General features: G+C 37.1%; 1 protein-coding gene across 1 annotated transcript in view; it reads left to right on the forward strand.

Moving 5' to 3' along the window:
* LOC139720422 (plexin-B1-like) overlaps positions 1-21955 on the forward strand; it is a 55804-nt gene that overhangs the window by 14890 nt on the left and 18959 nt on the right. Inside the window, exons 15-26 of the mRNA XM_071631786.1 lie at positions 272-346; positions 1277-1343; positions 6595-6741; positions 7472-7625; positions 9488-9591; positions 10587-10698; positions 11102-11187; positions 11728-11838; positions 12999-13162; positions 17475-17622; positions 18271-18414; positions 19660-19737. Of these exons, the coding sequence (XP_071487887.1) occupies positions 272-346; positions 1277-1343; positions 6595-6741; positions 7472-7625; positions 9488-9591; positions 10587-10698; positions 11102-11187; positions 11728-11838; positions 12999-13162; positions 17475-17622; positions 18271-18414; positions 19660-19737 (1390 nt within the window). The remainder of the gene's footprint in view (positions 1-271; positions 347-1276; positions 1344-6594; positions 6742-7471; positions 7626-9487; positions 9592-10586; positions 10699-11101; positions 11188-11727; positions 11839-12998; positions 13163-17474; positions 17623-18270; positions 18415-19659; positions 19738-21955) is intronic.

Consider the following 21955-nt stretch of genomic DNA (forward strand, 5'->3'; position numbering starts at 1 on the left):
CAATGGACCTCAAAAATGGCTTCAAGTTTATGTTATGAAACACTCAGTCTCTCTGGGTCAGACCAGTCTTAGCAGCTTTCATTTGTCGCATAGACGGTATGTTCATTTGATACTGAAGATATGATGTATCAGACTTGAAATTTAACTACTCAGATCCTTTGTTGCAGGTCATGATACTTTTGTGTGCTCAAATCGCAGACGTGTCCATTTTACCACCACTGAAATTGATTTCTCTCTGATGTTATATACTGTACTTTGGTTTTCCTCTCAGAGTTCTCATGTCATATCTGAAGAGGGATGTGGAGAGAGCGGCAGAGAAAGGTCACATGGTGTCTCTTTTCAAGAGGTGAGTTCATAGGTCAAATGTCACTTCATTAGACTGTCAGAGAGATATGTGAATTCACCCAGGAAACATTGATTGTTCATTATAGTATTGTTGCCATTCACAGGCAAATGCTTGCTGAAATATGTTTCCACGTCCACTAGACTGTACTGTATTCCTGAATTACATTGTACAACCAGAAAAGGATATGAATGCTGTATTACCAAATAAAAGTAGTAGATGTGAATTAGTACATTTACATTCATATATTTGTATTTGTGAATAGTGTATGTGTCAGTTCATACTGCACGCATTTGTACATGTATGATATACATGAATAGAATGTATTGTTCATAGTCATGCTTGTTACATGTATTAACCTCCATTTCAGTCACAACATTATGATTTTAATGCATGATTTTCTGTATGATTTTGCTTGTTCTTCCAGTCAGATATGAAGCTGTTACAGATCACATGTAATGTCAATCATATTTCATGATGTAGAAACAGAGAACTCTGTGCTGCACACTCATGAAGGATGCACTATTATAAATAATGACCAGTTATTTGAGGTGCATGTTGTATATGTGCCCTTTTTTCCCTCATGTTCATCACATATACTTCACTGTCAAGATTCAGGAAAAATGTGTAGAAAACATTGATTCAGGGCATTACTATGTATGTGCACTGTATGTCAGTATAATTATGAAATTCTATTATTGTGCCTTGGATGGAATATTGCATGTGATAAATTTTTCTTTTTATCGACAGCTGTGCTGGACACCATATTTTTTCTCGTATGAAGTTTGTTATGTACTTTTTGTCTCTCTACAACTACAGTGAGATTATTATTTTGGTACTGGATTGTTGATGATGTCTTCATATTTGCTGCCTAGAGTTTAATTTCCCTCATTTGCTGCATTGCATGTTTCGTTACAACCAATGTGTCTACAGGACAGAAACTATAGTGGAAAAACTTCTTTCCAACTGGATTGCACTGTGCATGTATGATTTTCTCAAAGTAAGTGTGTATGTGTGTTTGTATGTGTGTTGGTCTTTCTGTCAGAGGAGTGCAATGTGGTACTACTAACACTGAACAAATTGCCTCTATCCAAGTCAAAAGCAGCAGGACCATTAAAGCTTTCGTAGAAGCTGAACTATGGTGATAAAATTATACACAATATTGATTGAGAATAAAAAACAAAAACTTCACTGACATTGTACTATGGAGAGTAAATGCTTCTTGTTTATACAATCTGATTTATTACATTATCAAATCATATTTGAGCTAGTGGAATACAATAGTATTTTTACTGACCTTTGAAGCAATTCTCACAAAACTGCTCAAAATGGCCCTTTCAATATGCCTTGGTATTTCGCTTTGATACCTATCCATGAGTTTAGCTCGGTCTGCCCAAAAAGGCAATTTTGGTGCATGTAAGGGTTGATTGTAACTTTGCATAGCACATCTGGGACTATTTGCAATGTTTACCATATCTAACACATGTGATGTACAGGTAAATTGACATGATCTATTGAATACATCAATGAAAGAAAGAATGACAAGTCTATGGTATTTGTATTTTGTGTACACTCACAGCTCCTGTCAATTTACGTAAAGTCAACTATCCCATATTATATTTATTCCTTGAAAATTCTTTCTTCTTCTTTTCTTTTCTTTTTCTTTTCACAATGGCACTGGCTGAAGTATTGTATTTCTGCACATGATAATCCTGTATCTGTGGGATATGCTTTATTGTATTACCATAACAGCCAGGCCTGTGTATGTGTCCCTTTAGAAGAAAGTTTATACAACTAGTTGATTGATGCTTTGTTGTAAATGAGACTGGTTGATAATCTCATAGCTTTTGCATCAGTTTTGTTTGTACACAATAGATTTGAAATCACTTTGTCAATAACTTCAATACCCAAAACCTCCCCTTAGAAATACAGTTGAAGTGGCCATAGGTAAATTGTTACAAATCTTGAAACATTCAAATGATTTTGTTGTCTCCTTCTTTATTGATTGACTTTTCCTCCAAAGTTGACCAAAGAATTCTCTGATCTATTTGTGTGATATTATGCCATGTCGTACTGGAAAGTTACATTGAACACGGAGAAGAATTTAACCAAGTTGGTTAAATTAATTCTCGTGTTACAGTATTAAACTTGACTGGTTGCTGTAGTTTGTATTCATCTGTCCTAATCAGCTGCTTGAATTGCTTTAAATAGGGACCACGATTTTTTGATACATCAGTAGATGAAATACCTACCCCCAGGCGTGGGACTTTTATTCTCCACAGACTATTCTTCTTTTGCAGTGACTGTGTAGAAAGCATATTACATTCGTTGTAGTTAGAACAAGCGGCAGTGTTTGTAGTGAGAACTTTGATGTACATTGTATCTTGCTGAGTGTAGGTTGTGGTCACAGTGCAGTACATGCAATGATGCGAATGCTATTAACTCTTTATGTGCCATGGTGGAAACCCCCTGTGTGCCACGTTATTCTGAGACACAAAGGTAGTCATGCTATCAGAAAGAATTATGTTTTTTCCTGTATAACTTCTACAAATTTCTGTTAAGCTGGACATAATAGTGAGCAAAGTTAAAGAGGAATGCCAAACTTTGCTTCCATATACAATGTATAACAATTCTATTTTCAATTTTTCTTTTGAATTACCAGTTGCTACATTACTGTAAAGGCATGACTTTTGCACACAAAATAGTGACAGAAACTTAGAATGTATACGCAAATCTTGTTGGGAACACTGCTTGATAGTCAATCACCACATAGAATGCAAGCCGTATGTGAGAGGAACAAAAGCGCGACAAACGCTTTGATTGTACCGCGGGATTAGCGATTTATCGATCGGTTTTGGCGGCTTTGTTTTTTGAGCAGAATATGCGAAGTTGGCACGCCGTCGACTGAGCCGGATGTGCAAACGTGGCACATAAAGAGTTAAAAACAGCATGCAATTTTAATAGTATACATTAGTGGAGTGTATCATAGCAGGCTCTTCATTTACAGTAGTGCTGTTGCGGATGCATCCGATGCTCATGATAGAAAAAAGAACCTGTTCCTGCTGCAAGTTCTATACTTTGTATGCTTTGTACTGAATGTTGTAAATTCCTTTAGAATATATTAGCTGTAGTGCATAATGTTCTTGTGTGTGTTTATAAATGTAAAAAAAGACTTGCATATTCTGTGCAAATCATCACAAACAAACACTGATTTTTGCTTAGCTGAGCCAAGGGCTCAAGTAAGCTACTGTACCTTGCGATCTTTTGTTGTCTGTCTCCTGTGTACCATTGTTTTACACATTGTTTTCAATCTTCTTTCATCTCTTAAATGTCTTTGCTCTGTTACACGTGAAGCCTGCAGCTACCTCTCAATCCTGTGATTGAAGTTGTAGGCAAAGTTGGTGGTGTTGTGAAACTAACAGTTTCTAATGTCTTCTGGTGCAGATTAGGTAGTGGTAACCACAATGATGAGAAGTACAAGAATAGTGTATTTATTATAACACAGTCTCTGTTTCTATCAGTATGCTGCACATTATGTATAATTGTGGCACCCACATATTTGTACAAATATCTGTCTTCGTGGTATATTCAACCTGCTTGGCTGTAAGGATTTAATCATGGGTGTCTGTCAGCAGCTCCTCTAACTCTTTGTGTGCTATGTGCACATGCCTGACTTGGTTGCCAGCTTGCCAACTTGGCATACTTTGCCCAAACGTACATAGACAGATCAATAAATCACAATATGCCACAGCATTGAAAGTATCACACATAATTCCAATCCTCGCACATGTAGCTTCCAGTGATTGGTGAATGAATAGTGGCGTTCCATAGGAATTTTTTCAATTGAATTCTGATTTTGTGTCAAGATTGTTTCTTCAAAAAGTCATGCTTCGTAGACATGTATTCATGAAAGTACATGTATGTGAAATCATGACCAAGAATACAATTTTGCAGTCTGTTTTGGGCTTATGTTGTGAATACTACGGTGTACAGTAGTTGATTGAAAGACAAACAGCCATAACTTTATCATGGCATTTACAGTACTTAGTAGAGCAATGCTCGAAATTTTCTCTACAACTTCTCTGCACTGCATTTCAAGTGTAAAAGCTTCAATGAAAAGTTACATGGCTTTGAAAAAGATGTTTTCCGAAAACACTCATTATTACATATGGCCTCAGAATAATGTGGGACAATGTGGGGTTTGCACCGTAACATGTAAAGAGTTACTCTAGATGTTCTCTTTTAAGCTGCATACTGCCAAAATCAATGGTAAAGAGTTCACCAAGATGCAATGTATAATTCTGTAAACTCTTCTTTTCTGAAACCAGATTTGATCTTGATGGTGTGCTGCTACATGTTTGAAATAGTTGCCTGATAAAACAGCACCCTCATTTATCCAAAATCAGAAAGGCCTAACCCTTGTGTCCTTTTACCAAATTATTGACATTTCATGGTCACTGTGGGATGAATCTTACTTTCAAATGACTTAACCCTAACTAGGCCGGGGGGGCCTCCGAGGCCCCCCCTCGACGTTTCGCGCGATGTATCGCTATCGCGAGAAGCTATCGCCGCGACGTTTCATGACTTTTTTCTTTCGAGTCTCCCGCATCTTTTGACACCAAATTTGCGATGCCCGGGTGCGCGGTTCCAAAGTTGCGCATAAATATGCACGTGCATGTCAGACCAAAAATTGCTCAAAAACGTGAATTGTGTACAATTTCAATGCAAACTGTGTTTACAGGCAAATTTCATAAAAGCATGATTATTTTGGGGGTTTATTGATTAAAATCAATTAATAACGCATTTTCTTGTTCGGAACAATGTCAAGGACAAATTTCATCGAAAAAACAATGAAAAACATAAAGTAAAAAAAACCAAAGAAATACATAAGAAATTCAAAAAACAATAAAATACTTAGGAAATTTTTACTGATTGTGCAATTTTTTTCTCTTACATTTGCTAAGGACACTAAAAAGAATATTTACACCAAAAATGTGCCTGTTTTGAGCTTTATTTAGTGATTTATACCAAATTGTCTGATTTCATGCATCATGATGCATAAATTAGCATAATTTGGTGTAAATGATAATTTTTGAAAAAATTAACTTCATGGTACTTTAGATTACATCATAGGCAATGCGTGTGCCAATTTTCGTCGCGATCGCGCGGTCGACGGCCGAGATCTGGAGGGGAGGGGGGGGCCTGGGAGACCCCCCCCCCCTATCATCTACCTATTAGCCCGCCCTAGTTAGGGTTAAGTGTTTTGAAAGCAAAGTCAATCGATACTGGGTGAATAGTTTTGTTTCCTTATTGCCCGACAAACTGTTTGTTTTTCTTTGTCTATGTCTGTGAAATGACTGCTAAGCTGACTGCTGGCCATGTTGTACTATTTTAGGTGCTCTTTGTTGGCTTGAGCTAATTTTGTCATCAACATTATTTTAGGTGACGTCAGTTGAATATTGTTTACATTTTTTTTTGGAGGGGGGGGGGGATTTGAGGTGAAATTAACACTTCAAAATTCCACAAAAACTTTTAGAATGCTTCTATGTGTAGACTGGAATTATTTCGTGAATCAAATTTACTGTAGATTGCACGATAGAGGGGGAATCAATCTCATCTTGTGCAAATAATGTATGTAAAGTACACTTTGTGGAGCTCATGACAATTGGCTTTGCATTCAAAATTAATAGAGGTTCAAAATTTGAGCATGTACTACTACTTTGTGGTTAATGCCAGGTTTGCATTTTCTTCCTTTGGCCACAGTAATCATGTTTCAGTCCACTGCAGACACACTGAGATGGACTTGAGACAACATGGGATAGGATGGGCAAATGTGACAAGCCATGGTTTCCATGGGTGCTGGGTCAAATTTTTAAACTAAAAAAAATTGCCACAGCAATCATGATGTGGGTGAAAAACTTGTAGTCCATAATGAAATGGGAGAATGAAACATTACTGCATCTACAATACAAAGAGAGAAGACCAAATCTGTGCAGAGAAAAAGCAGAATTTTGATGATGGTGGAAAAATGGCCAAACTCCCACAGCACTTTACATTATGGCAAAAAGGGCTGACATGGCTGCTTAGAACATATGTGAAATTAACTTTCATATAATAGCTTTTCTTAGTTATTGAATACAGTATGGATTTCCCATACTCTTCTCTCGGTCACAATGCATGCCATGGGTGAATCTATCACTTGTTTGATATTAAATGTTGTTCTTCTTGTTGCTGCTCTGTTTCCATGGCAGCGCCATGCAGCCCAGCCACTGTACATCTTGTACCAAGCCATTCAGATGCAGAGTGAAAAAGGACCGGTGGACGCCATCACCGGCCACGCCCACTTCTCTCTTAACTTTGACTTCATCATGGAGCAGGACATTCAGTTTCAGGAAGTGGTGAGCTCATTAAGTAAAGGATGTTTTTTTTTAAACTGCCAAAACTACAGCTATGGTGTTTTTGTTCTCACTTTACATTTGAGTAGTAACTGTATGCTTGGTTTCAATATTGTGATACTTTTCAGTGGCTTGAAGAGAAGGGATACATGTATGTATTATGGTTAGGATGTTAGCTCTTGAATTACAAGAAAATAGTATTATAACGCTATTTTGATATGGGGGGGGGGGATTGTATCGCATAATGGCTGGGATTTGCAAAGGTAGCTTCAATGTAGTCCCTCGATTATATGAATTTTGATGAGGTAAATGCGATAAAAAGTAATAAGAGAGGGTTTTGTTTTTTCCAACAACCTATATGTTAAATAAAAATTGCCTGCTATTAGGGTAGTGAAACAGTTTTGATCAGAAAGTAGTCTACATGTACAGTGTAGGGCTATTTCAAATAGGCGAAGGAGGACATGAGAACTGCATTTCACCTCTGGTAAATGTAGCATGTGTGGCAATATGACACTTCCACTTGTGTCTCTGTGCATAAGGCTTCCATTCTATATGTCTCTCTTTTTAAAAAATGATGTACTGTGTAAACGAACTCTGTTTTTGTTCTCTAGGAATAGCATGCACTCTTTCTGGTTAATGTGTTTTCTTTATGGCTGGTTTTGAAGATGTTTGCACTAGCTCTATTGAGAATGTGTATTATAGCAATATTGATTCTAGGTCAAACTGTAAACAGGCTCTTGCTATAGTTGGTGAGGACAATCGAGTGACAAGCTACGTGACTGTGCTGGATGTGGACTGTATCACCCAAGCCAAGCAGAAGATTCTGGATGCAGAGTACAGGAGGCAGCACTTTGTCAACCAGTGCAGGGCTCACGACCTCGATCTTGGTGTGGAATAAAACTGGTGAACTCTGAGAGTAAAATATTTTAAATAGGGTGCCGAGCTGGCTCAGTCGGTAGCTTGCCTGCCTTAATCCGTTCGTATGAGAACCTGGTGGAATGCGTATTAAGTCTGTGGGCATTTCAGAATTCAGTATGGAATGGGTTATTAAAGAGATATGATAATTTTCTACTTTGTATACATTTCATATATGACCAAGAGTGTTCCTGGAAGATGGTGATAATTTCCTAAACATTCCATACTGCCAAAGTGCGTTCATGTGAATACAGGGATCATAAGCAATATCCGCTGTCCCGTGAGATGTACATTAAGTGTTGCTCTCAAAGTCTTGATACCTGTTAGATCGCAGAGACTCCTGCCCACACAGTCCTAGAAACCACATTCTATCGTTTTTGTGCTGTTTCTTTTGATCATTATCTTGATCATTATCTTGTCTTGACCATTCATCGCGAAGGGCAGAGTAGTTATTTTTTCTCTTTATTTGAACTCTGAAGCCACTATCTTGCTAAATTCATTACTGATTCTGAAATTAATGGCACATTTTCAAAGATTAGATTTAATGTTCCTAACTGGCACATACAAATTTTGTTTTTCAGGTTTTGTGTAAATTTTCATTATATGAATTTTTCTCTGACGTAGGATACACAGTAAAATTCAGAATGTTCAATTTGATGAGAACATTATATTTTTTGCAGCAAACTTCTCATAGTACCTACAATGTAGCTGCTTGAAGTGTCCACATCCCCTAAGCACATACTCTGAACTCGAAGGCCAAATAAGTTTACAGTGCTTGAGAATGCTGCTTTCTTCCAGCTAAAACAGTATATACAGTATATCAAAATGCCCTGAAGCCCTGTATTTAAGACAGTATTATGTAGGTAGTCATGCAATTAACCCTCAAGACTAAAAGGCAAGGAAGTGTGTATTGGGGTAAGATCTGAGCTATTTGTAGTGAGTACAAGTGTTTCCTGTTTGGGCAGAAAACATACATTGTACAGTAGGAAGCGCCTTCACTTCTTGCTGTAGTAGTGGTCAAGCTCCCAGTTTTGTCATACTAGTACTGGAAGCAGAAGTACCATCAACACAAGGCATGTTAAAGGGATGGTACAGTATTGGTGGAGGCAAGGATTAGGCTTTTGACTTTTTGTGAGATACCAAGAAACCACTTGTGAAATAGTACAGAGCATACCATTCTGAGACGAATTCAAAATTTATTTGATGAAAATCGGTTTTGGAATGGCCGAAACATCCAAAAAACAAAGTAAAATAAAGCGATCAGAATAAAAGGTGGGTCTCGCCTTTTATAAGGATTGCTCTATTGCATATCTCGGTCATTTCAAAACCAATTTTCATCCAATAAACATTGAATTCCTCTTGGAATTACATGCTATTTCATATTTCATAAGAGGTTTCTCGTTATCTCACCCCAAAATGTTAGAAACCTGAAGTTAGGTGTCAACCAAAACTATACGGTCCCTTTAACTTCATTTTGTGATTTCTTGCTGTTTCAAGTCTGTGTTATGAAGTGTTGGACAAAATTATATCTAGCCCACTAATTAGTGGCAGTAGAAATTTGTGCCTTTGATGTAGGCTGTTAGAAATTCGTAGTGTCTGTTTTGGTTCTTTAGAAGCATGCCAAGAAAATTAGGAAATGTCCCTCTTTAATTTGGCATGACTCCAAAAGTTTACTGTGCCCCAATGGTAATGACACCACAGCTTCATTTTAAGTTGGATATTGACTACAATACCCAGAACTGTAATAATTCCCACCACTTTATAAATAAGTTTTATGATGCTCCATGAACTTAGACTACAAGATGTGTAATATTTCTGTACCTCATCCACACAGTTTGGTACCTTGAGAATGGGAAGAGTACAGTCCTCCGCGATGTAGATGGAGATGATCCAGCCGACAGCGCCTGCATACAGCTGAACACCATCAAGAGCTATGGGGTAGGATGTACATGTATTCTGACATTTTGTGATACACAATTATCTACTTGTGTATGTACACTGTGCTTGTTTATGCATCCAGAGACGGTTACAAAATTGCCATGGTTCAAGCGAGATTCCTCACCAAGTCTTAGTTGACTTTTATTGTGGAGTAAACACAAAAGAAGAACAACAAAATGAAGGGAGTTTTATGAGAATTGGATTGATAGTAAGAAAGATATGGAATACAAGTTTTCACATGATGCAGAAAACTTTCATCAGTTGGGGAAATAGTACAATAGGAGATTTACAATGTAAGCTTCTACCAGCCTACGCCTTGGTAGAAGCCGAAATCTCCTGTCGTAAGTTTTCACATGTTTCTGCTGAATACTAATAAAGGTCACGACCTGATGCAAATAATCTGAGGAGAAGATGTAGTACAACTCCCTTGATGGTTTATGCTCAACAATATTATGAAAAACTACAATGTGTTTTCCTGATTGAGCATCTGTTAACTGCAACCCTTTCTCTTAAAAGTCATTGATACGTAGCTACATGTATATGCAGTGTTCATCAATCAATAACCACATAATTTTTCAAATATTGATTGATCAAAAGCAGGAGAGTAGTTGGAATTGGTTGTTTCCATGTCAGTGCTGCATGAATGGCTTTTGTCTTAATGTGGTTTTAAAAATACACACACACACACACACACACACACACACACACAAACAACAACATTGGTCACACAAACAAACAAAAAACAAAGAACAGAAACCCAAACAGAGAAAACCTCATTCACCTTTACATTTTGATATGCACCAATACGTATGAAATTGTAATTCATGCATGTACATAAATAAGTTTTAATGAAAGCATATCCAGTTTTTCAAATGCCTCACTTACAAGTCCATTTCAAAGAAAGGTCTGCACTGACTGATATTTACACAAGCTCAGATTGGAAACTGTGATTTGACATAAAACAACAAGTAAAGAGTTAAACTGTTTCTTTCCAGCTCCACGATGACTGCAGAGTTGGTTTGGTTTGGCAAGTCCGTGACGCAGAAACTGGAGAAGGGGAAACACAGTATCAGCCCTACATCCCTGGCAGTGAAACATACCATGTTTGTAAGTGCATGTTTGTATCGCATTTCAGTTTGAAACAAGTACTCTTATAGTTATAGAAACTAGCATCAAGTGTCTTTCTTATGTGGCTGTGTGTGTGAATGTGTTATTGAGTTTGTTGATGTAGTTTTATTTTTTAATGATGTTTTTATAGTTCAGGATTTTGGTTCATATCTACAGTATCATTGTGATTCATAACCATATTAGTTATCCTGTGAGAATATTTGAGAAGGAGGCAAATCAGTGAAATCAGTGCATCTTAGAAGAGTACACACACATACATATGCACACTCACACACACACACACACACACACACACACACACACACACACACACACACACACACACACACAAATGAATATGAAGGGGTGACTTTTAACAGATTGTGGTTTGTTGTCTTTGCAGATCTGGATTTCAGCCCTGCAGATACTCGAAACCGTGACTACAGCCAAGCTGACCTTGCTAGTGCCAGTCAAACTCTATGGCATCTGGTGGGTACATTAAAGCCTCTCAATGCCACTACTGCTGTGAACGTACTGTAGAAATATTATACAGTCATCATTACCAGTGGCGATATCGAGGTTTAACTGGCTGCATTCTTGTTTTCTGTTGTGAATATGAGTTGGAATGAATCAATCTTTTGTGAACCATGCATATTGAAGAGAAACATTAATTTCTTCTCCTTTGAAGGTACAATGTATTTTCAGTCTTTTTGCTTCAGTTTAAAGTGGCATAAGCATTTAATCAGAATGAAAATGGTGCTGGAGAAATTGTATGATATATGTATGTATTATAATCATTGATGATAATATTACTACTACTGCTACTACTAATAATAAATATAATAATAATAAATATTATTATTATTATTATTATTATCATCATTATCATTATTATTATTATTATTATTATCTATTATCATTATTATTATTATTATCACTATTATTATCATTATTATTATTATTATTATTATTTTCATTATTATTATTATTATTATTATTATTATTGTGGAATCCTTCTTCCCTTGGCAGGTTAAAGATGATGTCACCACTGCACCTGCCTATGATGAGAGAGGGTCAACTTTCCAGCTCCAGCAGCAGATAGACAAGAACATGTGTGCACCTCAGCTCCTCATAATGAAGGTAGTAGTCCTGTCACTCACTCACTCACTCTCTTCTAATACTCGTTGAGGACGAGACCCGAGTATACTCCGGCAGGTGTCTATGGGAAATGCATGTTGTAGCAAAATCAGTCCGTCCTCAGTTGGTTAAAGGAAACCCAAACCCAAAGAGCAATGTGGATTGAGTGAAAGCAGCAACATTAGTAGAACACATCAGTGAAAGTTTGAGGAAAATCGGACAATCGATGCAAAAGTGATTAATTTTTAAAGTTTTGGTGTTGGAACCACTAGATTAGGAGACTACTAGAGTTCATGATGTCTTGTGTGGACAATAATTATAAAGAAAATATAAAGAGAATTACCCAAAAATTCATTTTTCAACAAAATTACACATTCCATGTAATTGATACTGACTTACATTAAGGGTAGTAATTATTACCCCTGTTTTCCGAAAGGGGAATAGTCAAGTGCTCTTTCTTTACGCTAGAAATGTGAAAGTATGTTGAATTTTCTTTATATTTTTCTTTACATTGTTGTAAACACGTGATGGCATAAACTGAAGTAGTTTCCTTATCCAGCGGTTCCAACACCCAAACTTTTAAAAATTCATAACTTTTGCATCAAATGGCCGACTTTCCTCAAACTTTCACTGATGTGTTCTACTAATGCTGCTGCTTTCACTCAATTGACATTTCTCTTTGGGTTTGGTTTCCTTTAAAAACTCTTTGACTAGCATAGCAATAAAATATATGTTATGCATTGTGTCACTGCCGTTAAATCTCCTTTTTACCATGGTAGCTTATAGCCAGATAAAGTCCAAAATTCTGAGAAAAAATGAAGCCAGGGAAGGCATTCTTTACGAAAAGTATTATCAAATTGTATTATTAAATTATGTGCATACATACATTTATTGCAAGAAATATATTGCCCATTTTGTAGGGATATTATTATGATAAATACAATATTTCAAGTGTTGTGTAAATTTGGCACAAACAAAAAAGAACATGGACAAATCTTGTAAGGAGAAAGAATGAAAATATGTAACATTTTACTGGGGGTTATGGAATGCTGATGTTAATCAATCTATTACTGTTTATTGATCACACTGTTTGAACTTTTCATTCTTGACTAGTCAGACTGTCATAATTAACATCCTTGTTCTTTTCTTATTCTATTTGTTAGTCTACCATAAGCAGATTCCTTGATGACTTCTTGGATGCAGTCTTCCGACAACCAAGTGACATTCCCGTCACCATCAAATATCTATTTGACTTCTTCGACTCCCTCGCTGGCGAGCACTGTGAAGATGATGAGAAAGTTGTGGCAAGCCGATGGAAGAGTAACAGGTATTAAACTAGAAAAGCACTCTGAGAGCGCAGACCTCTGCCAAGCAGCTACTTTCCACTGACGAGATCAGTGATTTCCACCCATATGCCTGCTGAAAAATTGCCCGATTTCCCAGTATAGAAGCCTTTGTTACGTCATAAACCCTCAGCTGCGCACGCACTTTAATGCGCGTATGAAAACCTCGAAAATGCACAGCTTGAACTCCCAAGTTCATTGACCCTACCTGCCAAAATATAAAAAATCCTTCATAAAATCCATAAGAATTTCTGGATCACTACCAAAATTTTACTGTTACTTGTGTCATTTTCAACCTTCCCTGCAAGTTTCATCCAAATCCGTTAACCATTTTTCGAATTATTTTGCATGCGGACAAACTATCTATCTAACTAACTAAGTAACTAACTAACTAACTAACTAACAAACCAATAGTAATGAAAACATAACCTCCTCCCTTGGTGGAGGTAATTATGGTATAGAGGTGTGTTTGACTATGGTGTATGTGTGGCCATATTTAAAAGGTCATATTGAAGTATATTATGCATAAAATGTCGGGAAAATAATTTTATGGTTTTTGGCAGACATGAATTCGCCAGATTGTAAGTTTTGAATTTATATTGCCCTATTGCCCTATTTTATTACAATGAAAGTAAGGTTTAAACTTTGAAAACTGTAAATGCTGCGTGCATTTTTCTTCCTTGTATGATCTCCAACTTTTTACCATATATGTGATCTCTGATTAATTACAGACTTTATGAAAGATGACAGAGTTTGGATTTGACCCACCAAAACTCATTAGAAGTATTCATTGCTCAATTATCTCAGATTCGCTTTGTGCTATTTAAATGTTAAGATATTGATCTGTGCATTGGAAGCGAACAACAAGCTAATTTGTAAAGCTGTACCAGTGTGTCACCTGACATGTCATTACATACGTTGTAGTTTGATGATAGTTAATGCAGTACAAATTGCCCTTTAGTGGTACTTAAATCTCACTTTAATTGTCAAGTGATTAAAATATATGAGGGTGCTAATGAATGTTTATTGAAAGTATTTCAGTGACTTATCGTTCAAGGAAACTATGTATACGCCAAATCAATGTACATTAGAAGCGAACAACAAGCTAATTTGTGAAGCTGTACCAGTGTGTCACCTGACATATCATTACATCCGTCGTAGTTTAATGATAATTAATGTAGTACAGATTGCCCTTTAGTGGTACTTAAATCCCACTCAATTGTCAAGTGATTACTATATATGAGGGTGCCAATGAATGTTTATTGACAGTAATTTATTGACTTGTCGTTCAAGGAAACTATTTATTAGCCAAATCAAAAGTGATTTGGTGCCATAGCATGGTGTGTAGTGAGAGTTTTGAAATACCTTAATGTTTCAAGGACAATGTTAATGGCTGTAATAAAGTAGTCTATTAAAGCATCTACTTAAATGTACATGTATGGTGAAGGTCAATTTTAATACCAAGTCAGACGTGTGACAGACTGCTCATCAATGGAAACATTCATTTCAAAAGCAAATACTGTATTACGCCGAATATTTCGTGAGATTTTTATTTTTCGCAAATTCGTAAGTCAGGTGCTGTTCGCAAAATTAACCCATTGAGGACAAGTCCCGAGTGTACTCGGGCAGGTGTGTATGCGAAATACCTGTTGCAGCAAAATCAGTCCGTCCTCAACGGGTTAAAGACATGCCAAAATAATGATGCTGATCCCGAGATGAATGTGATGCACACGTATGCATTTCTCCATTCAGTACAGCCCTCCAAGATCGCGGATTTAACCACTCGTAAAATCGTCGGGGAAGTCCTGTTTCGCAAAGATTTAGACTCGCTAGATATATGGCGTATACAGTAGTCCTTTCCCAGTATTGACCCAGAAGAGATGTCATGTGCCATATGTTGAACACAATGTTTGCTATCAGTCCATTGCCTTCATCATATGATTGATGAATACCTGTTGATTAAACCCTTTTTGTGCCAGGGATTTCAGACAAGAGTGTATAATCCATGCTATTTCTGTGCTAATCAGCGCTCAAAATGCACACAGAGTGTTAATTAATATATAATATTGACTGGCCTTGAGGAAGATACCAGAAAATATTGCCCGAACTGAAAGAATATTGCCCGAACTGAAAGAATATTGCCCGAGTCAAAGATGAGGGCAATATTTTTTCGATGCGGGCAATATTTTCTGGTATCTCCCTCAAGGCCAGTCAATACCATAATTATTACAACCTGTACCTATTCCCTAGATAAATTAGGAAAATATGTGAATATGGCTATGCACTATGATATAGATCAAGCTACATTTGACTTATCTTTAGATGAACACCAACATGTTGAATAATTTTAAAGTTGTTCATTAATGTACATCATTCAACTCCAACTTCCAAGATACATAATGATCGTAGTTGTAACAGGCAAACTTCAAACATCTGAACGTATTTGCACTTTGTTTTTGCTTCTGTGTCAATTTGGAGAGTTGTAATAAGTGATGGTCACTGTGCAGTTATTGAGCACAAATGGACTCATCATTATTTGACGCATAGTGCTGCTGGAAGTAGTCAACCTTGTATGAGTTGATTTATTGGCGTTCTTCTGCGGTGCGTGTGTCCCGGATTTGTGAATGTCTCCTCTTTGTGATTGACCGGAATGTTTACGTGTAAAGTGAATGGTGAGACCCGGATGAAGGGTGATATGCACTAATACTGCCCGCTGACCTGAACGACCGATCAAAATGCCAACTACAATTGCCCTGCAAAACTACATGTACATAGGTGATAATGCATGTTATCCCAACCTGCTATGGGCAGTGGGTGAAGTGTAATGAAATTAATACAGTTCAGAAATCTTTCAAATATTTTAAAGAATCATACAAAGAGACAGTATGGAGGTTTGAAAAATCAGTATTTGTAGTCTCAACTATTCTGTCAAATAGAGCCCAATGTTGGAATACATACCTTGTTCACAAGCCTCTACCAACATAATTTCCAAGACAATTTTATTCAAAGCAATCAGCAAAATCTGTTAGAAGGTTGGGATCCTTTTCATAAAGAAATCCAGATTCAGCTCCTAGAAAGGTACTTCAAAGTGAAATTTTGTCTTTAATCAGAATTTAATCTTTTGACTTATCAATCTAGTTTTCCTACTTACAAGTGTATATTCCCTCTTTACTTTATTCATATCCCGGAGAAAAACATATTTCACTTTCTTTCTGTTATTACTTTTTGTATGCTGCAACCATGATACTTATGAATGCCCTGCCCATGCAGTCAAGTGGTTGCAGGCAAACCATGCTTCTGTATGATCACTTGCAAGTGTTTAGTTTCTTTTTGTGGTGGAATGAAGTGTATAGAGTGACTAAATGTGACCCGCTACAACAAAATGATCCTAAAGTCGGGCGAGGTCAATTATTTGAAAATTGCATGGCATAATTTCCTAATCTTTCTGCTTTAAATTGATATATAACACATCTTATAAAAATAATCGGCTGTGGAGATATCGATGTTTAAAAGAGAGCATGTCGAGACGTCTGGGAAATCACTGTTTCGAGAAAAGCACCCTAAATGTTTTCCTTGCGACGCAATCGCGATCAAGGGACACGCAAGTCAGTTTTCACCTCCGGACAATAGAAGGCAAGTCCTAGCAACTCCCGAAATGCTCATTCAAGCACAGCGTCGGCGGTCTCGTCACCGACCAATCAGTGACCAGGATGCCAGGAGAAGCGGCTGGGTATAGCGCACCCCGCCTTCACGCACCAGTCGACTGGGCAGTGTGTGAGCTTCACGCTTCGGTTAGCGGCAAGCAGCAAACTGACCAATGAGATCACTCTGGTCGTTGTTAGGGGCGGAGCCTATCTGTGGCGCTCAATCCAAATTTTGGAACCAGTTTCTGCTTCGTTGAAACGCCAAAAAACATGGCCCAGAAAAACGCTATTTTTGGGTCTTTCCTTTCACCATTTTGCTTCAAAATTTCGACAGATGATAGAAGATATGTCAGACTACAATAATATGTCAAAATCAGAAAATCATAAGTTTTGACCAATTTTGATGCTCCGACTTCAAACTCGATTTTCACGGCTTCGACCGTGCGCGACTTTAGGACCCTTTTGTTGTAGCGGGTCACAAATGTCAACTCGAGATCAAAAAGGTCTTGCACTATCTATTAGATGAGATGTAGAGTTTGTATTTCTGTCAATACCACACCACACACGACATTGATTTGTTAAAGTCCATTTTAGATTTAGAGTACAGAGGTAACCATATTGATGAAGTGGTGTTATGTGTGTACCTTTAAAGTCTTCCTCAGCGTTTCTGGGTGACTGCCCTCTCGCACCCTTCGTACATCTTCACCATGAGACAGTGTCGGCCAGCTGACCAGTGCGTCACAGTCATCACCAACATGTTGGACGATGCCTGCAAGAAGGTCATCCCAGAAAAGAATCAGGTGAGTAGATTTATATTGGAACACACTCAGACTTGTTATAACATTGTCTGATTGCAGACTTGCACCCAAGTAGAGCTCTGAAATTATTTCTTTGTTTTTGGAGGCAAGGGTGTAACATGCAAATTATCGAAGATTTATCTCAATCTTGAAAAAGAAAAGAAGAAGATGCCAAGAAAGTTTCTGCAATAAAAATCTGAATAGAACCAGATTGCTGTTATGAAGTTAATACCCATGATGTACTCACAGTGCTGTGTCAGCATGATGTAGCAGTCTCATAATAACAGTTCCCCAACGAAATATATGCCCCTTGGTATGCAAGTAAAGTTTGTCTGTATGTACTTGAAAACCTGGTGGACATTCTCCGTTGCCACTTAGAATTTTGATAGAAATAACATTTTCTAATGAAATAATGAGAGATGGAATTAAAAGCAGGAAAATCACTGTAATAGTTGTAGTTGTGAATGTTATGTATTTGATGAGCCCAACACTGATAATAATTTTTGCATCGTATTGATGTTGGAATATCAAATTTTCCTGGGTAGCATACTAGGCAGAATGTGTATTAAAGAAAGCAATATGCAAATATTATTTGATTGTGAAACAGAAATCAGAATTAATATTGACCATGAAACGTGCTTTGCATTCCAGGATCCTTCTCTGAATAGGTTAGTATACCTCAAGGATCTTCCTGGCTACATCAAACTGATTGAGGCTTTCTACGATGACATCGCCACCCAGCCCGGGATCTCTCAGGGCCAGAGTCTACATGAAGAGTTTGGAAAGATACAGCAGGTGAGTTCAGACATACAAAAAAAATTTACAATCAGATTTTGGCATTGATAACTCCCAATATGATCAAACTGTCTAATGGCTACATTGTACTTCAGGTTCTTAAGATATGAGATATTAGCTCTATTTTGCAGAAAACCCAATTCAGTTTGGGTAAGTGGTCACAAAAGATAAAATGTGGATTGTTGTAAAGCATGTAATGTCTGATTCTTCCAAGTTTAGCACTTGGATGCTCATGGAACTGCATATTAATGTGTGAACACAATAGACATACAGCATGTAACTTGGAGGGAAGAGATTCCTGACATGCTCTACAAAATTCCTTTATATTTCTCTTTGACCACTGAAGACAATCGACTGTGGTTTTCTATAAGATGTGGGCAATGACTTATAGTTTCATACCCGGAAATTGTATTTGGATTGATTCACTATTTTTAAAGTTATCATTGTGGAGGGTCCTGTTGTAATTTCTTTTTTGACATACTGTATATATGTGTGACACAACTGTAGTGTCCCACAAATCTGCCACAATTTTGGTTATGCATTCGCCATACGCTTATGTGTGTGGGACACTGCAATAATGGCAGATATTGCTGTAGTGTATAGGAATGCACTGTGGAGATTTTTTTTTCCACGTTTCTGTAATTTAGTCCTGAAAACTTGGGAGCTGGTAGTGAGTCTAATGTTACTCTAGTTATCGTCAACTCAGTTAAATCAATTGTTTCGTCTGATAACACAACACAAAACTACCAATTGAATGTAATCTGCTTTGTGTTTGGCAGTTAGTACGGGTACTTTCTGTGGTACACACACTGAAAATAAATAACAAACTCAATAGTGTGAACATAGACAGAAAAAAAAATGTATTTGATGGACTTAATTATTTTTTTTTCACAAGACTGCAGTTAAACAAAAAAAGAGTTGAATACTTCAAAGCAAGCAAAAGCAAGTCCCTATCAGATGAATCTTTTAGTCAGCCAGGAGATTTGAACCATGGGCATCGTGATTTATGGTCATATCCACTGAGCCACAAGCACTTTTCTATGTATAATTTTTTTTCCCCGCAAAGACTGTTTTCTGTATGTCCACTCCAACAATTCAGTTCTCTTACAATAAATTTATGATATACATGAATGCTAATATGCATTTACAGCTTTGATATGTTACCAGAGTCGAATTGAGTTCTTGTATCTTTTTGTCTGAAGATGTGACCGTTATTTTTTTATTGCTACTTTTGTCAACCAACAGGAATTCAGTGGACTCTGCAGTCGTTCTGCTACTCTGAAAGAGTTGTATGACTTTGCCAAGCCGAACATGCAAGATCTGGTGAGTGATGCATGAGTTATAAACCATTGTCGCATGTACTGCAAATTTTTTTTTGGAAGTGCACAATAGTCAGATTCATGAGCATTCAGGTAATCACGACAATGCAAGGGTAATCAGTCGTGGAATCATTAGTATTGTTGCATCGTGGCAGTATTCATCAAAAGTGTATGCTTGAAAGATATGGATGTATCACACTTCACCCATTGTGGACATGGCTGATTTTGCTATGACATGCAATTCCCATAGACATCTGCCTGAGTATACTCTGGACTAGTCTTCAATAGGTTAATTTTGTGCCACACACTTTATCCAAAGTCCCTCTCTACTCCCAAGTGGTTTCAGTACTCAGTGGGAAGTGGTTAATGTAGTTTACAGAGCATTCAAGCTAATTTGAATGAATAAGGTAGAGTGAAAATGGCAGAATTTCCACCAATATCGGACATACACATGTAGATATCAAAGTTACTGAATTTTAAATTGTCATACATGTTTGGCTAAAGAGTAACATTGGTTGCAAATAGCTGAGGCAATGATCTCATCAGCTAATGACTGTGCAAGTGGTTTCTGTCTAAAAATATCAGAGAGGTCACATTCTTGGTAGATGATTTCAGCTGCTCACAACCCTTTTGCCCCGATAAGGTCATAAATTCCAGGACATTGCAACACACTCAAAATTTCCTGTGTAAAGGATATTAGTTCATATGCTATTATTTTACTCATGTCCAAAAGGGAATCACAATGTGTACAAAGTGGAGATTTGTATACAGGTCAGTTTGAAACTTGTGTGGCCATGACACAGGAATGCCAACTGGTACTTTCTTGGCAGCATTTTGTACCTTGTATTCTTTTTTTCCCCCAAAAATCTGCAGGTTTTATGAAAAATACTGTTTTTCCCATATTGTATCACTACATGTCTATTGCAGGAAAGGTAAAAATGCTGTTTTCCACCCAACATGTGTATCGAAGTGCATTTTCCAGCCCTCAGAATGCTGCGTAATACTGTTTACTAAGCTGGCATCCCTGCTGATATCAGCTGTTCAGTTCAATTCAACTCATTCTGATTGATTAGAAATACAGTTAGGGCTGCCAAGTCAGCACGTTAGAAATATGTACAGTATAGTATGAAAAAAACCCAAACCAACACACACACACATTGCACATGAGTCATCAACAAGGAGACAAAAATAGCAAAGAATTCCAGTGCATTTGCCAAAAGCAGAGAATTTGTAGAACTTAACATACAGTTGCATATCTAACTTTAAGTGTGTGATTTGCTACCAATGTTACCATTTCATGAAAATATATTAAAGTTTGAAGTTCCTAAAAAAACAAGAGAGCAAATCACATCATTTTCAAATCCAGACATTGCTATTTGCACCCTGCTTGAAATGTTGCATTTCATTGTCATATTGATGACAGTATAGATATGAAAAACATTTGCTGGTTTCCTCTTTCAATAGTCCATTGCCAAAAGAAGGAAGTTGGAAAGTATTGGCACTCTGTGTTTCCTGTAACAGTTATTACTGCGGTGCTTTCGATACTCTCACTCAGTGCTAGTGGTTGTGAAGGAAGTTTTTGTAGATATGTTTTTACAACTTTGATTTGTTAATTGCTTCCCTGTATTGGAATGCCCAATCCCGAGTACTCAAAAAATTGTTTGTTCAGTTCTTTGTCATGTTTTTAAAGTCACGCCGTGTATGCGTTGTCATCAAAGTCATTGTTTTGACTCTGTTCAAATAACGACTCAAGATCAAGCATTTGAAATGTATGAATTCAAGTTATGCAGTAAAAATTAGATTCATGTGTGTAAATTGGCTTATGGTATGTACACCAAGTATACCATTACTTATTTGGTATGCAGTAAAAAAGGAAGTTCATGTGCAGGTGGATTTACTGATAATACCAGTATAGTACATTGCATCATCGTACTTTCCAAAGTGTAGAGGGAATTTGCTACACTTGGAAAAATATGTACTTTACTCCTTCAGACCATCTAAAACTTTATTTTGTTAACTGAATAAACATAGATTCTCTTCCTGATTATCAACAACTGTCTTACATATGATACACTATATCTGTTATCAGTATCATATATATGCATTATGAGCATAGCTTTGGATCCAGTTTAGTTTGTTTTGTTTTGTTTTTTGTTTTTTTATTTTACCATTGTGTAGTTGATTGTGTGCGAGATGTACTGACTGAAATCATTTCCCGCACA

The sequence above is a fragment of the Diadema antillarum genome, unplaced genomic scaffold (genome assembly GCF_040938485.1).
Source record: "Diadema antillarum isolate AM-2024a unplaced genomic scaffold, OU_Dant_1.0 scf00000011, whole genome shotgun sequence".
Classification (NCBI taxonomy): Eukaryota; Metazoa; Echinodermata; class Echinoidea; order Diadematoida; family Diadematidae; genus Diadema; species Diadema antillarum.